This window comes from Lampris incognitus, chromosome 8 (assembly GCF_029633865.1).
Source record: "Lampris incognitus isolate fLamInc1 chromosome 8, fLamInc1.hap2, whole genome shotgun sequence".
Taxonomy (NCBI): Eukaryota; Metazoa; Chordata; class Actinopteri; order Lampriformes; family Lampridae; genus Lampris; species Lampris incognitus.
Genome location: NC_079218.1, coordinates 31,616,293 through 31,633,405, shown reverse-complemented (window position 1 = coordinate 31,633,405; position 17,113 = coordinate 31,616,293). Strand labels below are relative to the sequence as shown.

Genomic DNA, 17,113 nt, shown 5'->3' with positions numbered 1-17,113 from the left:
CATCTGGGTGTGTGATGGGCAGCTCAGACATCTGGGCGTAGTAGTAGGGGAGGTAGCGTGCGTAATTCATCCTGTCATAAGCAAAGCACCATGGGATCATTGCTCGAATGCTAGCCAAGTGTAGCATCCAGTCTCCCTCTCTGGATGCTCGGATGAGCCCCAACAAGATTTCAACCATGTCCAAATAGGACATCCAGAAGTTCGAGAGGCGGCCGTTTCCACCTCTAAGGAACTCACGGTAGACTTCAAATAGATCCATGATGCGTGTACAAGAGCTGTTCTCGAGGACCTCCTTCAAAGCATGTTGTGAGACTTCTTTCCCAAGGCTGTCAATGGTCTTCAGTGTCTCATTCAGGTGAACCATGTCATTCCTGTGAGTTTCTTCCAACCAGAACAGGAAACCATTCAAGGTCAGTCGCATGAGAGCCTCATACAGGAGCTTGTGTAGTCGCACTGCCCTGTTGTACTTGCGGCCATCCATAACACCAGCAATTGAGCCTTCTGCAATCATGCCAGACTCAATGCAGAGGTCTTTGAGTCCAGCATCTTGGAAACGCTTTCCTATTATTGCCAGCAGTTTGCAGATGGTGTGGAATACCCCAAGCCTAACGATGATATCATGGAACTTGTCATGGTGTTTCCATGTGATCTCGACAGCCTTCGCATACAGGGCTTGGTCAAAGACACAGACAATCTTCCTCAGGCCTAAGCACTGCATGATGCTCAGTGACTGGTTAAGCACCTCGTTGACAGTAGACATTTGTGTCGCTGGAGCATTGATGGTAGGCAGATAGCCTATATTGTCGGGGATGACCGTCATCTCTCCTCGAGTCAGGATGTTGAAGCCTGTCCAGCTGTTGACTGACTGTTCTTCTTGTTGTGACATGCGTGCTAGGACCCAAAGAAGGTTTTTCTCTCTGGCAAGCTTAGTATTGGCTGCAGTATCGGCATCTGACTTTTTGCTTTGTGGTGGCCCTACCCTTTGTCCAGCATTGTAAGTTGGTAACATTGGTGGGGGTCCATCAATGCTTCTCTTCTTTGTTTTGGGAACAGTGGGCATGGGTTGGACAGGAAGTGGGTTGACTGGCTTTGCTTGCACAGCAATCCCATTGACTCTGTGAGATGTTCCCTCACCACTGACAGTTTCTTCAAGATGGTCGATATTGTCCCAGGCTAAAGTTGTGAATATGCCAGGATGGATGTTAGCTGGAAGGGCAATGCCACTCCCTGATGATGAGAGTTTCTGGAGACACAGGGCAGTGTTGATCTCTTCCATCTGTGAATAGGACACACTGTGACCAAGTCGGTTGAGGATGTTTATCAACTCTACATTTCCTGTCAACGATTTGACACTGAATGGCAGAACAATGTGCTTGGAAGGCTTGGTATTTCCACATGTCACTGCATATACTATGTCATGGCCAAATGACTGCAGAAGGCACTGCACTCTCTGGGATGCATGATCAGGATAATTTGAGCCTGTGAGTAGAGAGTACAGGAAGATAATGAGCGACTCTGGAATGGTAGGACATTCTGCTTCTGGTTTGACTTCAGGCGGCCAGGTTTGAGGAACATCTTGACTTTTAATGTCTGCTCTCAATTTGATGGCTGCTTTGGCTATAACATCTTGTGCACTGACACTTTTCAGGGTCTGCAGCTCCCTTTTGAGAGACTGATTTTCTTTGGCAAGTTCCCTCATGGACAAGTTATCGGGATAGAGGAGGAATTTTCCTTTCTCATTAGGGAATATCTGCAAGGCTCCAGCAAACTCACTCTCCAGGTTTTGCCTTATGTGCTTCTTGGTTGATTCCTTGACTTGGGCAATGCCTTGGGAGTTCATTGAAGCTACCAGTCTAGAAGAGAGATCAGTCATTGTCATCACTTGAGGATTGCCAAAAAGCTCCATCCCGATGAAGAGGAACAGCTCATTGTATGCCTTATTCACAGCAGCTTCATACTGGGCTGCAGCATCATCATCTTCATTGCTGGCAACCTCTCCTTTGGAAACCTCTTCTTTGGTGTAAAGTCTATAGCATGACCTGTGGTAGTGCCCTTCAGCTGCTACAAGGTCTCTACTCACAATGGCAAGGATTCTGCTGTCCCTTTTCTTTGTGGCTGCACTCCTGATCTTTGCATCAGCTCGCAGTTCTCGACACTGCACCAGTACTTCTCTCGTATTCTGTCTCTTGGAATATTTGCTGTTTTTCTGACAAAATATGCACTCTGCATCATAAGTCCTAGATGTACTTGGAGCATGTCGAGCTACTCTCTTAGATTGTTTCTCTTCAGCAGAGACACAACTTTTCTTTTCTTTTGCAAGGAGGCCATCAAGAATTTGCTTCATAGTGAAGATACTGCGACACTTTCTGTGGTAGTAGATTGCTGGAATCTGTCCCTCAGGAATGTCTTTTGCCAGTTTCAAAACTGGTGCATGATTTCGTATCTGAGCTGCCCTGAGCAGAGTTCTCCATGAGTCGACACTTTGTAGTGAAACCAGCTTATCTGTATCATCAGAACAGTGGATAATGCACTCCACCCGTGGGCGCTTTGGTATTGGGTAAAAACTTGCTTGTTCACCAGTGGCCATATTCAGTCAGTTTTCACCTGCCACATACAAACAAATACATGTAACTTAGGTGTATGAACACTACTAAAACAAAGTTTACTTTGCTTCGCCAGCGTCATATTACCATTATTTATCTTACATAGCCACAAATAGATACATTACCTAGTTGCTATGCAACAGCTGTATTTTGTCCACATGAGGCCGCTAAAATCAACACAAGATGAAAGTTCCTCGTAGCCACTTTAACTAATCATATTAACATATACATTAAAAGAACATGCTAACATTATGGGAAATTAGCTTACAATCTTCTCCAGAGTGAGACAAGAAGATAGATACCAGTTTCCTCTATATGTGTTTAGTAGAAAGCTATCTGGCTGCACGTTAGCCTAGCTTAGCACAATGAATGGAAGTACACAGTACTGGTTATCCTTGGTTGTTGGCCAACTAAGAACTGTCCCAGAGTTTAAGCTAGGCTAATCAGTACCAGGGGTGTTGAAATGCTATATTTGTAAAAATCTGGGCAAATACACAATCGTGAGAGGCACAGAAACAGGTTTCCTGAAAGAAAAATGAAATAGCTGCTCATTTGGAAAGGTTATCATGTATTGTTGTACTTCTGTTAGTGTACCAAATAAAATGGCACCTGTGAAGTTGTGTCACCTTGGGTGATATCGATATCTGGTCTGACCCATGGACTAACTGGCTTTGGTCTAGTTAGTTTCTTAGTAATAATGCCCTTCTAATTTAAGGTTCACAATCACCTCACACAATGAAATAGTATGGGTATATTATACATTTCCTGAATCTTCACAGTCCTGTGAGTATTCCAGTTTTTGTGTTTTGTGTCCCTGATATTCCTAGATGCCACAGGGCTAAAAGAAAGTATATAGTTTAGGCGAACATTGCAGAAAGATGTGTGTTATTGACGGGTTGAAGAGCTCAAGTGACCTCTATTTTTGTGAGAAATATCCACAACAGGGCTTGAATGAAAGCTAAGAAGGTCCCCTTTAAAATGATACCAAAGACAATATTATAGAACATTGAAAAATGTCCTGACCATGAGGCTAAACCAGGATATGCACCAGCGTCTAAAATGCAATTTACTTTAGGGGGTGGTTAACTTCATGAGCTGATAACTGTGATACAGCTGCCACTCAGGAATGGTTATCATACCAAAATATCATCTACAGACATGGATCCTTTCAAAAATTAGAAGTAAGTTTTGCCACCTTGAGTGTACCGAAATAGGAAATTTTGGGCTCTGGCCCATGGACTAAAAGCGAGTAATATTTTCTGTATTAAGTAGTTGGCTGATGGCGATAACCACTACTTGTTAATAAGGGCACACAAAACGTGTGGAAAAGTGTATTCAATCACAAAAAAACAAACACGGTTTGCGTCGGAGGTGGTCAAAGAGCTCAAATCCTCAATTAATTTTAATAGCGAGTAGGCTCGTGGGCGTGCCTAGCGAAAGGATGGACGCCTGGCCAGTCCTGGCGCTTGGACGCCTGGCCAATCCTAGTGCTTGAATGCTACACAGGGCGTGTCTTGCCCAGAAAAGCAGTGGGTTTCATAATAACGCGGTAAGCACCCATGGATTGACATTCTACAGTGGAGAAACACACCCACAGAGGGCATGCATAGCAGTCCAGCACAAAGACAAATGGCTCAGAGACTGAAGACTCATCTTCCAGTCTCTGACACACTCTTGGAGCCAAGCGTTATCACAGGAGTCCCTGAAAGGCTACGGGTTAAATCACCAGGTGAAGGAAAGGAGTTTGCCTTCAGTTGGTGGGCCCCAGATCACAGCTGTTGGATGTAGAGGGGACACACTACTGGCGCAACCGGGTGGACCTGAGACCAGTGGAGAGGGAGGCTCTCAGAGACCACCCTGAGCAACACGGCAAGCAGCACAGTAGTCAAGCCCAAACCACAATGGGCAAGGATAGGGACGGTGACACTGTGGACAGTGACACAAACGACCAAGAACTCAGCTCAGCCAGGCAAACTGACCTGCCCCAGCCCATAGGCAGCTCACCCCTCACAGCGCACTACAGGACAGCTAGTGGCAGGTTAGTGAAAGTGCCACATAGACTGAACCTATAGAAAGGACTGGATTCTGGGTTATGGGTTTTGTTAAAAGTTAGAAAAGTTGAAAGGGGGAGGGAGAAATGCTGAATCTGAAAAATATGGTTTATTGAGAGACAAACTCAGTGTATAGGTGGTTACTTTTACATTGGAGGTACTCAGGGAATCAGTCACTTAAGGGTTAGTGTTAACTATAAAAAGAGAGACGTTAGATGGGACTGTTGGTCTAAGCCCCTCCCCGAGCATTGTGTGTGAATGGTACACCCCAGCAGGAAATAGGAATTGGGATGTTACGATATATTCATGCGACTACAATAAAGGAGTCGTGCGTTGTACATACGCTGCGGTCTCCGTTGTGATTATTTACACAAACATTATCCTCATCCCATATAAACTTTCGTCTCCTGCAAGGGCTCAGCAAAGCTCTAGTTAAAGCTGCTTGTCGCCATTGTGTATTGCGTCCCACTTTTGCAGTCATTCAGTCTACAAATGTTATTTAGATATTGAATTAGATTTTACTTTATCTCTTTTTCGGGATGTTTATGCATTGTTTTAAAGGGTCTCGATGCATGACAGATTTCCACATTGGGACATTAACGGAACTTGACTGTAGGTTTCAGAATCTACATTGTAAGCACATTAATGTAGTCGCTTATAAAGTTTAACAAAAACTCAGTTTTTGCGCTTCGTGTTTAGCCATTGATAGTTTGAAATAGCTGCACTCCAGGTGAGCATGTTATCCCACTTTTGTTCTGTGAGCTTGCTTATGAGTGCTGATTTCTAGTTTTTCCCCATTTTATGCATCTCATCGATAATTTACACCTTATTTACACCTGGTATTAAAATGCGATCTGTGTCCGGATACGTCATCAGGATAATAAACGATCCAATCTTGCCTTTGCGTTTACATCTGGTATTTTAATGCGTTCTCGTTATCCTCGTTGAGATCGTATCTCTGTCCTACAGAGCAAAACATGCGCGTGGGTAATTTAAGGTGGAGGCAAATCAGCTGTAGGCTCGATGTCAATATGGCAGGATCGCCGGAGACGCTATTATATTCTGTTAGGAGCAAACAAGAAAAGAAGTCTGACCCTGTGTAGCAATTGAATTTGCGGCTGCTGTAAATGCTACGACAGTGAACCGGTCTCTGTGGATGAGAGATGATGTTGCGTAGGTACGGATTGCGTTTACACCTACCTAAAACCAGAACGCAATGCAAGCCAGACTTCTGCCTCCAGATGTGGTCAGACAGATCCGATCACGATGTATTTACACCTTACATTATTGTGTTTTCCCTTATCCGGAAAACGTGTTCGGATAAAGATCGCATTTTAATACCAGGTGTAAATGGGGTCTTAGGACATGTCAGTACGTTAATGAAAGCTGCATGGACATTTAAGTGATTCTGATTGTGTTGGCCAATAAAGGACATATAGAGCTAACACTTCGCTTGTAGAGGAAAAACATGTTCAGATGTACATCCAGACCAACAACCTCTTGTTTTCTTTTAACTCCAAACAAAGGCCTTTTTGTAGTATGAGATAATACTAAGAAATACTTTAATGAACTTCAGACGCAATAAGCTAACAGGTGATTTTTTTTTCTCGGTCGTTACTTCTTGATGTTGCGGAACTTTGCTCAGATCTTTCTGCATGGGGAATTGTGTTCTGCGTCGCAACATAAGCACGGCGGCATATGAAGCGATATCAAGAGAAAAGAGGCTGCTGCAGTTGTTTTGTAAGTGTTTCAATAACCAACCAGATAGGTTCTTTATTACAGGGCCGCCGTGAGCGTCCTATCATTTCTTTCCTTATTTGAACGTTCCCAGCTCTCGGTCACATCCGGTTGTATATATTTTGCCACGAGTCAGCGGCGAATTTGGAGAGTGTCCATCTTGAGTACGCTGTTCACCGTCTCCTCAATTCCGAAAAAGTAAGTGCACATTTCACAGTTTTTATGCTGCTAGTTCACACGATATGGAATGACATCTTTGTTCTGTCGTATTTCATGTCACCTGTTTTATCTTACTAGCAACAAACGAGTCAGCTGTTTCCTTTGTACGACGGGCTAGAAAGTGGTGCTAAGCTAAAGGCGGTTTATTGAGCGTCACAGGGCCGAAGGGAGATTAGCCTGAAAGGCTAACTGTTTTTTCAAGCAAATGTTGGTTCATTTAGCAAAATTTCAACGATTAGTAGGTCCACACATGCATATTTCTTTGTTATGAGTTTAAATTGTAAAAACAAAGACGCACACTGGCTGAGTTTCTTGAAATATAGCCAAGTGGATAGATTGTTGTTCCTGTTTGGGCCTGCATCATGTGGTGAGCGGCAATGAAAGCTACGAAGCGCGGTCGGCTTGAATAGCCGACGCCGACTGAAAATGTTGTTTGAAATCATGATGGCACAGTTAACGGGTTTTCTGCCCGATTGAGCCCTTAAATGTTGCGCCATCGTGTTGTACTCACTAAAGGTAGCTAATTCCTGATTCTTTTTTAATATCTCATCCCGTCGTTTTCCAAGGACCCCTTGTTTCCTGCATCGTTTGTTTTTACCCCTCTTGATATTTCAGTAAGGGAGCACATGGCGATAGTTCGCTTGCTTTCCATTAGACAATCAATGGCAAAAATGGTGAACATGTTGAACAAATTATCACGATATACTGTATACCCATTGAAAAACGCGCGCGGGAAAGTGAGCAGTAGTGTTTAACCCACTGGGACAAGACAGTGTAATGATGTCTGAATGTTCTCATGTAATGATGCTATTGAGTCCAAATGTCATCAGTTAGTTGCGCTGAAATATTGCACGGATCTTAATCCTGAGAAAATCCTTTTTTTTTTCTTCTTCTTTTTAGCTCTTGCCTATCAGTATGGCAGACGCCGAGAATCAGTACATGGAGACATCAGAGAACGGTAATGAGGGAGGAGAAGAGCAGAATGGAGGAGAGCAGGAAGAGTTCACAGCAACCGAGGAGGTGCAGGATGATGGTGGAGATGGCGGCAAGATCAACGCCAGCAAAGGAGAGGATGACGCTGGGTCAGTTTCTAAGTATTTCTCGTACGCTTGGGCTGTCAGTGGATTAATTGGCAGTATAACTTAACAGTAGGGTTGAAATGTAAAACTCCTGGTGGACTCATACACCCATAAAAAATATAACCTTAAGCAGCCCCCTTTTCCATATTGACTTCTTTAAGACATATATGGGAAGGGCCAAAGCCAGACATTCGATGGTTCAAAAGTATTCCTTTGACCCAAGGGTGATGATTAGAATTAGGTTGAGTTTATAGTATTTCGTTTTTTTATTGGAAGTGTAATTTACTTAAAGTGTACTTGTGTTGAAGAGATTAATTTTAAATCTGTTCCTGCCACTGTATTTCAGGAAGATGTTTGTAGGAGGCCTCAGCTGGGATACAAGTAAAAAAGACCTGAAAGACTATTTCTCCAAGTTTGGTGAGGTTTCAGACTGCACCATCAAGATGGACTCAACCACAGGTCGCTCCCGAGGCTTTGGCTTTGTTCTTTTCAAAGATGCATCTAGTGTAGATAAGGTGGGTTGCTTTACTGTTCAGCAACAGCTGAGCTATTGCCTGGGTTTTCTAAATGCAAAGAGGTTTTTACATGTGCACACACATGTGCACACATAATTTCAGACCTGGTGTAATCTGTTCCTTTTTAAGCGGCGTTTCCCTAACATAATGAGAGAGCTGGTAAAATGTGAAATTTTGGTAAATTATTAATTCAACAGTATTCCTTGAGGATGTAATTTTATTGGTTTAGGTTGACTTTGAGCACTGCTAAGGGCACTTTGCTGTACCCCCATAGATATAACGGCAAAACATGGTTAAGTGATCAGGGATGGGTATTGTCATAACACTTAAACAAAGTAGTTAGGGTGTCTTAATGCATGCTCAATAATCCAGGTAAGAAAATCAAAGAACATTGAATCAGTTCATCTGGACACAACATTTATTGACAGAAATGTTTCATCACTCATCTAAGTGACCTCTTCAGTCTAAACTGACTGCAGGTATCCCCACCCTTATAAACGATACAGTTGCATAACGACCGAAACCAACAAGGATGGCACAACACAGAAGAGTTAACGCGTCAGGTCAGGACTCTGCAGGTATCCCCACCCATCTATAGGCCAGTGGCCACTCTTTCAAGGATGAGGATGTGCACATCTTTGATAGGGAGGAACACTGGTTTGAATGGGGAGTCAAATGTGAAGAGGGAGCAACCATCCCTGAATCGGGGGGGGGGGGGGGGGCTAAGAGTACATCTGGCGCCATCTTACAATGCGGTGATTACAGACATTCCCAAATCCTCTGTGAATAGTACACATGGCCATTGAAATTCTAGTTAATGATCAAGCCTATCTGCATATGAAACTGATCATTGGGTTTAGTTGTTGCGCCACTGTATAGCTTGTTTGTGCGAGATTCAGATGGAGGGCAGGAAGTGGAAAAGCAGAATGGATGAGATGGAGCTAGTTTAGCCTGAACTGTGCTAGTTCATACAATATTATGAGAGAAAGGTATAAACAGAAAGATATGTTGGACATGATCCTTATGTTATGAAGAGGGTTTGTTTTTTTGTTTTTTTTTTTTTGGTTAAAGTGGTCACTGCACACATGCGCGTTATCCGACTCCGCTCCTCCTGACCACAGATGACGGTTCACAAGCCATTTTTTTCTGGCGTTTTCGGTCAATTTCTTGGCATCCCCCCCTCATGAACAACAACTTTTGGTACTCAATTAAAAACTCCTTGTGGTTTCTGTTAATGACACCAAACATAGGTATTTCAAAAGTTTGTAATAGTGCTTCCTATGTAGAAAATCACTTTCTGCCCTCCATCTGTAGTTCGTGACATCATATGCAAACAACTTATTGTTTATAAGGGTGGGGATACCTGCAGTCAGTTTAGACTGAAGTGGTCACTTAGATGAGTGATGAAACATTTCTGTCAATCAACATTGTGTCCAGATGAACTTATTGAACTTTTATTTACAAGTAGTTAGGGCCGAGTTCAAAGGAATGGAAACTGTAACGTAGCTTGGTAGCTGATTGGTAGCTTGTAATAGACTGTAAGGAGCGTTGGTATGGTTGACCATTAAGTGACGTTTGTTTTGTGTTCATATTGCTGTTCTAATGACATTTAGAGATTTTCATACAGTTTGCAGAAGTAGCAATGTGTGCTGTTACAAGCTCAATGCTGTGATACTCCGCAGGTGTTGCACTTCAGTGAAAAGGGGTAAAATGACTAAACCAAAATCACCTTCAGCGATATGATGAAAAAGTGACTCCGAATGCATAGAATACAGATTGGACCATCAGTGTTCTTTAGTGCTGTTTAAAAAGGGGGAAAAAAGCCGATGTAATTGTCTGCAGTCCCAACATTTCAATGTTTACTCACCGTGTTTGGAGCCTGTGTGACACCAGTATTTACACCAGTGATCTGGGGTTTTCTGTGTGGTTGGTTTCAGTGGCAGCATTCATAAACTCATTCAGAGTTCTGCTTGAAATCTAAAATTATCACTCATTTAATCACCTGAATTACTAGTTAATATCAATTTATTTTTCAAACTGCTGTTTACCATATTTTCCTTTCCCTTTTAAATGTTTCTCTAGGTTCTAGAGCAGAAGGAGCATAGGCTGGATGGGCGTCAGATTGATCCCAAGAGGGCCATGGCCATGAAGAAGGAGCCTGCTAAGAAGATATTTGTTGGAGGTTTAAACCCTGAGGCCTCTGAGGACACGATCAGGCAATACTTTGGAGCCTTTGGAGAGGTAACTTAGATTTAAATGTTGGGCTGTAATGTTGACAGTGTAAATTGAGTTGCTTTTCACACAGTAAGGAGTTTTTAACTTGGGTCAGTTGTACTTCCACAGAACACACACAAGCAGAGTCGTATTTAACTTGATTTCATTTAGCAAGGCTTGTGCTTGTGAGGGGGAGAAAACATTGCAGAGAATTATGCTGGCCTCTGTTAATTCTCACTGTCTAAAAGATGGCGAAACTGATGCGTGGAAGGCCAGTTCTACAGACTCTACCCCATTATCTCTACAAACGGTTCTTTCTCTGTCCTCCTCCCCTCTCTAGATCGAGACCATCGAGCTTCCAATTGACCCCAAGTCACAGAAGAGGAGGGGTTTTATCTTCATTACTTACAAAGATGAAGCCAGTGTTAAGAAGTGTCTGGAGAAGAAGTTCCACACCATCGAGACCAGCAAGGTGCACAGATTAATATACAGTGTGAGATTTGTATCTGTGAACATATGATGTATTTCACATGTTATAAAACGCTGGTTTTGGACTTGCATGTATTGCTTTTCTTAGTGTGAGCTGAAAATTGCCCAGCCGAAGGAGGTGTACCAGCAGCAGCAGTATGGAGGAGGCCGGGGGGGATATGGAGGCAGGGGAGGCAGAGGCCGTGGAGGTGAGGAGCAGCAGATGCCTCCTTCTTGATTCCTGGCTTTATACATATGGCCATGTTTCCATGGCCACATGACTTGTGTAGGATCAAGGGGGGGGGGGTAAAGCTACACAGTGAAGAGACCTCGTGTTGGTGTATTCACCTACAGAAAGTAATTTAGATTTAGTTCTCAAGTGCATCAAAGCAAGGTCTTTTAAAGATTTTCAACAGGTATCATTGAAACTAGAATTCTTTTCCAAGAAAGTTTCTTTATGTATTTGTCTTCCCTCTGTCAGGTCAACAGGGTTGGAATCAGGGCTATGGCAACTACTGGAACCAGGGCTATGGGAACCAAGGTTACGGCTATGGTGGATATGGTGGCTATGGCAACTATGACTACTCTTCTGGTTACTATGGATATGGCGGTGGATATGATTACAGTGAGGATACACCCCCACATATATACACAAACACCCTAGGGATGCACCAATACTGGTATAGAATACAAAGCAGACTCTTGGGGCTCTTGGAAATTTGCTTCCAAGAATTCAGCACAAGCCCAGTGTAGCATACCAGCAATCACAGCACCCACTTTTTTATGCACTTTTAGTACAGTAGACTCATCTTTTTCAAGAGAAAAATTAGTTGTTGAACTGGATCTCCAGATTTGTCCACTGAATGTGTGAATGATCTTTCCTTAAATATTTCCCATGAGGTTGGTAGAGGACAGGGATCACTGGGGTTCTATATTATTGAGATGGTCTCAAGTGTGTTGCTGTTAGGTTTTTTTGTTTTGTTTTTGTTTTTTTAGTGACTTTTCATCTGAGTTCACACTTGCAAGGAATTTGACTTGGCATGTTAACTTAAACAAAAAAGAGGGGTCATAGCACGATTCTAAAAGCAAGAAATTGTGTCTAAAGAAGTGGGGGGGTGGGTCTTTGTAAAAAGTCTCTGCTATATAGCATTTACTAATTATGTCATAGTTGAGAATCTCGTATTGGTAGTCATAGCCAAGAAATACTCTATATTCAGAACTTGAACATCCCAAAAAAAAAAGAAGAAGATGGTTGTTTCAGAGACTTGGGGCCCTGATGGCAAAAGCCTGCTTACGTCTGATTCAAGATCAAAACTGAAAAGCTCATAATCGTCTTGCTCAAGCATCCAAGACTATGTAACTGTTGTAGGGAATGAGGTGTTTATTACCAGGAGCCAGACCTAACCGTGTTTTGAAAAGTCATCCTCTTAAATATGTATGGTATTTAATAGTTGACCAGTGATCAGATGCCGGTAATACAGGCCAAGTGTAAAGGGGAAGAACGGTGTGAATGAATAACTCAAGACTGGCAAAAGATAAAAATGGCAAGTTTTGGAAATTGTTCTGGGCTGAGAAAAGCAAGATTGAACTCTAAAACTGTTCATTGGCTTATTTATTTCAGCATTAAAAATTATGGCAAGTGGTTGGTTTATCAATATTTTATTTTTCCATTTTGCTATAAAATGAGACATCTGGCATGAGGCATTCATCTAGACATGGCTAGGCCATTCAGGGTTCCAGCGAAAAGTCTGGGCTTAGCCATTGACAGTGGGTTTTAATGAACGATCCAGTTCCATTGTGATGGAAAAGTTGAATGTGAGGTTTGAGCTGAACCAGTGACGTGTTCCATCCTTAATGCCAACCCAGAATTGAAAGCCGTGAATAAGTAAATTGAATACAACTTAAAAGGCTGAACGGAGATCTAGTAATTTTGTAGAAATATAAAGGGTGCTATTGCTGAACTTGATTTGAGAGGTGAGAAAGTGCTTCCCTAGGTCTATATTAGAAAACATGTCTATAGAATAGTATTGGTACATCCCTAGTTAACACCTGCTGGCGGTGTAGCCATGGGGTGTGGCTGGCTGGACGGGAACCTGCTTGATTGTTTGACATGTCTCTGCGCAGAAGCACTCAGTGGCCTCTCTCTCTGTCCCCGCAGACCAGGGCAATGCCAGCTATGGGAAAACTCCAAGACGGGGAGGTCACCAGACTAGCTACAAGCCATACTGATCACATGGTAGTGCAAGGTATGCTGTGTCTTCATAGTCAAAACTTGTGACTACAACTGCCACAGCACGCTGGGGTGGACAGGAGTGGTACTGCCATAGAATCTTCTCTAAAATCATTAGCATCACTTGAAATGTAGTGCCTATGTCCTCGGGGCCACACGTCTACTGCTAGCACAACAAAGTCACGAAATTGGAAGGGGTTTGTCTAGAATTCCGAAGTGATAGTTTGGAGCCCATGTCCTCCACAGTGGAAAATCTTCAATTAACCTAGTAAAGCTTAAATTCTGAACTCGCTAGCACAGAAACAGTTGGTGGTGCAAAGTAACTAAGCCTCTTCCCTTGTTTGTATTTTAATCAAGCAACCGAAGAAAGTAGAAACTGGCAGCTTAAGGCTTTACAACTCCCCCCCTTTTTTTAAAAATTTAAATCGGTTATTAAAATGTAGGAAGTGGAACCCCCTGTCGAAGAATTGAAGGTAGATGTGTACCTGCCCTGTGGTATGTGTGCACTAAAAAAAAATATATATATATATATATATATATATATTAAGCATAGCTTTTAGGTGGATATAGGGCGTGGGGCTCAGGATGACTCGCCCTTAGACTTCAGTGGGGATATAGGGGAGAATCTGTCAACTTATAAATTCCCTGAATTAAATGGAAGTGTTGGCCCACCAGTTGACTACCCTGGGAATTTACAAGCCATCAGTTTTACCTGTTTGAGAGATTGGAGACTATCTGCTTCACAGCTGCTTGGCGACCTGATGGTAAAGGGATGGATCAGGGTCTCATGAGACGGTTAGGGCCGTGACACAGAATTCCTTTCAGTAGACCCATGAAGCAAAGCCTCAGCTTTGGTGTTGTGTTAGAGGCATGGGGCAAGAAATTTTAACTTTATCTGCAGGATAAATTATGCTTAAACTATGATCTAAGATGTTACATAGCCTTTGGCAGATTCATAACTGCCGTACAAATGTTTTATAGTAAATAAAGCATTTGACAAAATGAGCAATATGTGAAAAAATACCCCTTGTCAATGCAACTAAAACAGTTCTTTCAAGCATTGGGATAAAGAGGCTGACAGAACGAGTTCTTGAATTCCTGTTAATTAGGATGGGTTTAAGTGCCCAACCATCCCTTTACACTGAAATCTCTGCTTCTGCCCTGTAACTATCTTAACAAATGCTGCATTATTCTGAGCGCCTGCTAACAGTCTAACCCATACAAACAATCTAACCCATTCAAACCCAAGTTATCTAAAGCTTTAGAAGAGACGTTTTTTTTCTTCTTTTTTTTCCTGCAAAATCACTCACTCCCTACAATTTTTAGAGGGTCTAACCCTCAGTTTTCATGATCCTAGAAAATGTAAGCCTTTCTTACTGGTGTGTCCCATAGCAGTTTCTGTAAACTGCAGGTGGAATCCTTAATGCCCTCTGCCTGCGTGTCTTCACAACATGGTTTTGAAGGACTTAATTTCTACCATAAGCTCCAGTGGAGAGACTGAGGACAGTGGTCATAATTTGGTTTTGTGGCAGTGATTGTACCTTTTTCAAAGTAGATTTGCCCACTAGCCATTGGAGGGAACAGTGGACTAGTGACAGTTGATCTTGACAACTCGCCAACTCCAATAGAGATTTATGATGTATTGCGTTACTATGATGGAAATGTGTCTAAAAATGTTCTCCCTTTCTAGGGCTCAAGTGATCCTGTGAGACTGAGTGGGGGTACGGTGGCCCAACAGGGACACACTGGACTCTCTTCAAACTCTCCCTTTTATGACAGATGACCATTTGTACAGAAACCATCAGAATAAAGTGTAACTTTTTTTTTCACGTGTTTGTTTTATCGTTTTTAGGTTCTATTTCTTTCCTCCCATTTTCCTTTTTTTTTTTTTCCTCCATTTCCAGTGATGGAAGTATAATTTTTACTGTACTTTTTGGTACCCGTTTTGATTCTAATGTATTGTAAGGGTTGTATTTTACATGTTTGCTGGCTTTACAGGAAAAATCTTCACTGTAAAGGAGCATTTTTTTCCCTTATTTTGGTTTTTGGAAAAAAAAATAAAACAATTTTCAGTAAGTTTGGTTCCAGTGCTTCCAGACTCTGGGGTCAATTTTTGAAACAAGTCACTAAATTTCAGTCTTTTAACTTCGTGGGTTGTGTGGGTTTAGACTTAAGGCATAGTTACTCAGTTAGCCCATGAACTAGAAGTTGAAAAATTTGACAAAATGATTTATTTGCTTTGGGGTTTAGATGTCTGATGTGCCTCTGTTAGTAAGAACAGCGCTTGGAATGCTTTTTGAGTCTATCCAGTGTACTTGGCTGAGTAGGCCTAATTTTAACCCGTTTAAATGTTGGAGCTAATGTACTTGCAACAGTTTGCTGCTCCATATGAGACTTCCTTCCAACCGTTGACTTGTGAATCTTTTGCTTTCAGCCTGTAGGGTAGGCTCTTTCTGGATATAATGAAATTACATGTGTATCAGATCCATACGTGCAAGTATGGAAATGTCACAACAACCCATTGTTAATGGCGATACAAAATTAGAGCATGCTACCAACTACAGATCCCATTTTTGCAAGGTATCTTAAACAATGATTTGATTTAGTTTCTGTCGACTTAAATGTGTTTTTAAATTGCCATTGGGTTTTGATGTGATTGTTTTTAAAGTTAAATGTTTGAAGTTTCCCTGGAGGGAGTTCCTGATGCCCTGGGTTCTCCTTAGCCGGTGTCTTTGGCAGTTTGTTAGTAATAAATACTCTGGTTTATAAAGTGTGTGTACTTTCAGTGTTTTGTTAGTGCTGTTCGAAGTTTTTTGTCAAAATATAAGGTTGAACTTAGTAAGCCAAATTTCTTGTTCCAGACTATCGGTTGTCGGCACAGATGGAAGTGTGTATCCTGCAAATACATTTAAGTACTAATATATAAATGCGGTAAGATAAAATATATTTGAATATATTGCTATACTCAAAAGTGGACTTTTTATACAGAACAGGATGTATTTTCACAAAGAAGGGCATACCTGTAGAATTATATTATTTATAACAAATTACAAATAAAATGGTAGTAGGCCCGAGTTTACAGCCCAACTGAACTACTGGGCTATGGTACACAACACTAACAATCACTTGGGAACAGTCACACTACAATATGAAAGATTTTTGTAGTGGGAAAGGGAAAATTTAAGTCCTTGGCTAGAATTTACATAACCTATCAACTACGTAACAGTCGAGGCAAGGTAGATGCAAAGCATTTGCCAGGCTTATACAAGCAGAGAGATGTTTATAGAGGAATGGACTGCATTAGCTTCAGTGACCTGCTTGTTCAAAGGCAGTGTGCCCTCTTCCCAGGGTACCAGCCATATTATCTATGTGTAGTTGAGTGACGGTTTGGAGACAAAGCAAATGAGGTGTGATGAGATGGCTTGGACATGTGTGGAGGAGAGATGCTGGGTATATTGGGAGAAGGATGCTGAATATGGAGCTGCCAGGGCAGAGGAAAAGAGAAAGGCCAAAGAGGAGGTTTGTGGATGTGGTGAGGGAAGACATGCAGGTGGCTGGTGTGTCAGAGGAAGATGCAGAGGACAGGAAGAGATGGAAACGGCTGATCTGCTGTGGCGACCCCTAATGGGAGCAGCTGAAAGTAGTGGTAGTAGTTGAGTGTCTTGTATGGTGTTTTGTCCCAAGCAAAGGCCAGAAGCAAAACAGGTGGGTTAGTGAGCTAACTAGCCCATCCCAGACCATTCAAAAAAATATTTGATGGCAACAGCAATTTAAAAAAAAGTTGCAACTTCCAAGTTAACTCGATTCTCTCAACAGATGAAGTGAACACAAGTATGTCAAATAGTTTCAAAATTACATGACATAGGTGGAAGCAATAATTTTAAAACCTTATGCATTTTTTTATAGAATAAAATCTAGGTTTTTTTCTTTTCTTTAGCTTCTCAGCCTTTTGGCTAAGATCAAGTCTGTTCTTATCAGCTGAATAAAAATCTAGGTA

At 42.0% G+C, this 17,113-nt stretch overlaps 1 protein-coding gene across 2 annotated transcripts; it reads left to right on the top strand.

Annotated features, from left to right (window-relative positions):
• The first annotated feature begins 6,517 nt into the window (after nucleotides 1-6,517).
• Nucleotides 6,518-15,889, top strand: LOC130116526 (heterogeneous nuclear ribonucleoprotein A/B-like). 2 transcript variants are annotated; one of them, XM_056284449.1, is made up of 9 exons: nucleotides 6,518-6,589; nucleotides 7,511-7,692; nucleotides 8,036-8,204; nucleotides 10,287-10,445; nucleotides 10,759-10,890; nucleotides 10,996-11,095; nucleotides 11,368-11,511; nucleotides 13,045-13,132; nucleotides 14,807-15,889. In XM_056284449.1, the coding sequence occupies exons 2-8, from the start codon at nucleotides 7,526-7,528 to the stop codon at nucleotides 13,113-13,115; spliced, it is 942 nt and encodes a 313-aa protein (XP_056140424.1). In that variant the 5' UTR covers nucleotides 6,518-6,589; nucleotides 7,511-7,525; the 3' UTR covers nucleotides 13,116-13,132; nucleotides 14,807-15,889. The 2 variants fall into 2 exon arrangements, with proteins under 2 accessions (XP_056140424.1, XP_056140425.1); XM_056284450.1 differs by lacking the exon at nucleotides 13,045-13,132.
• Nucleotides 15,890-17,113: the final 1,224 nt, after the last annotated feature.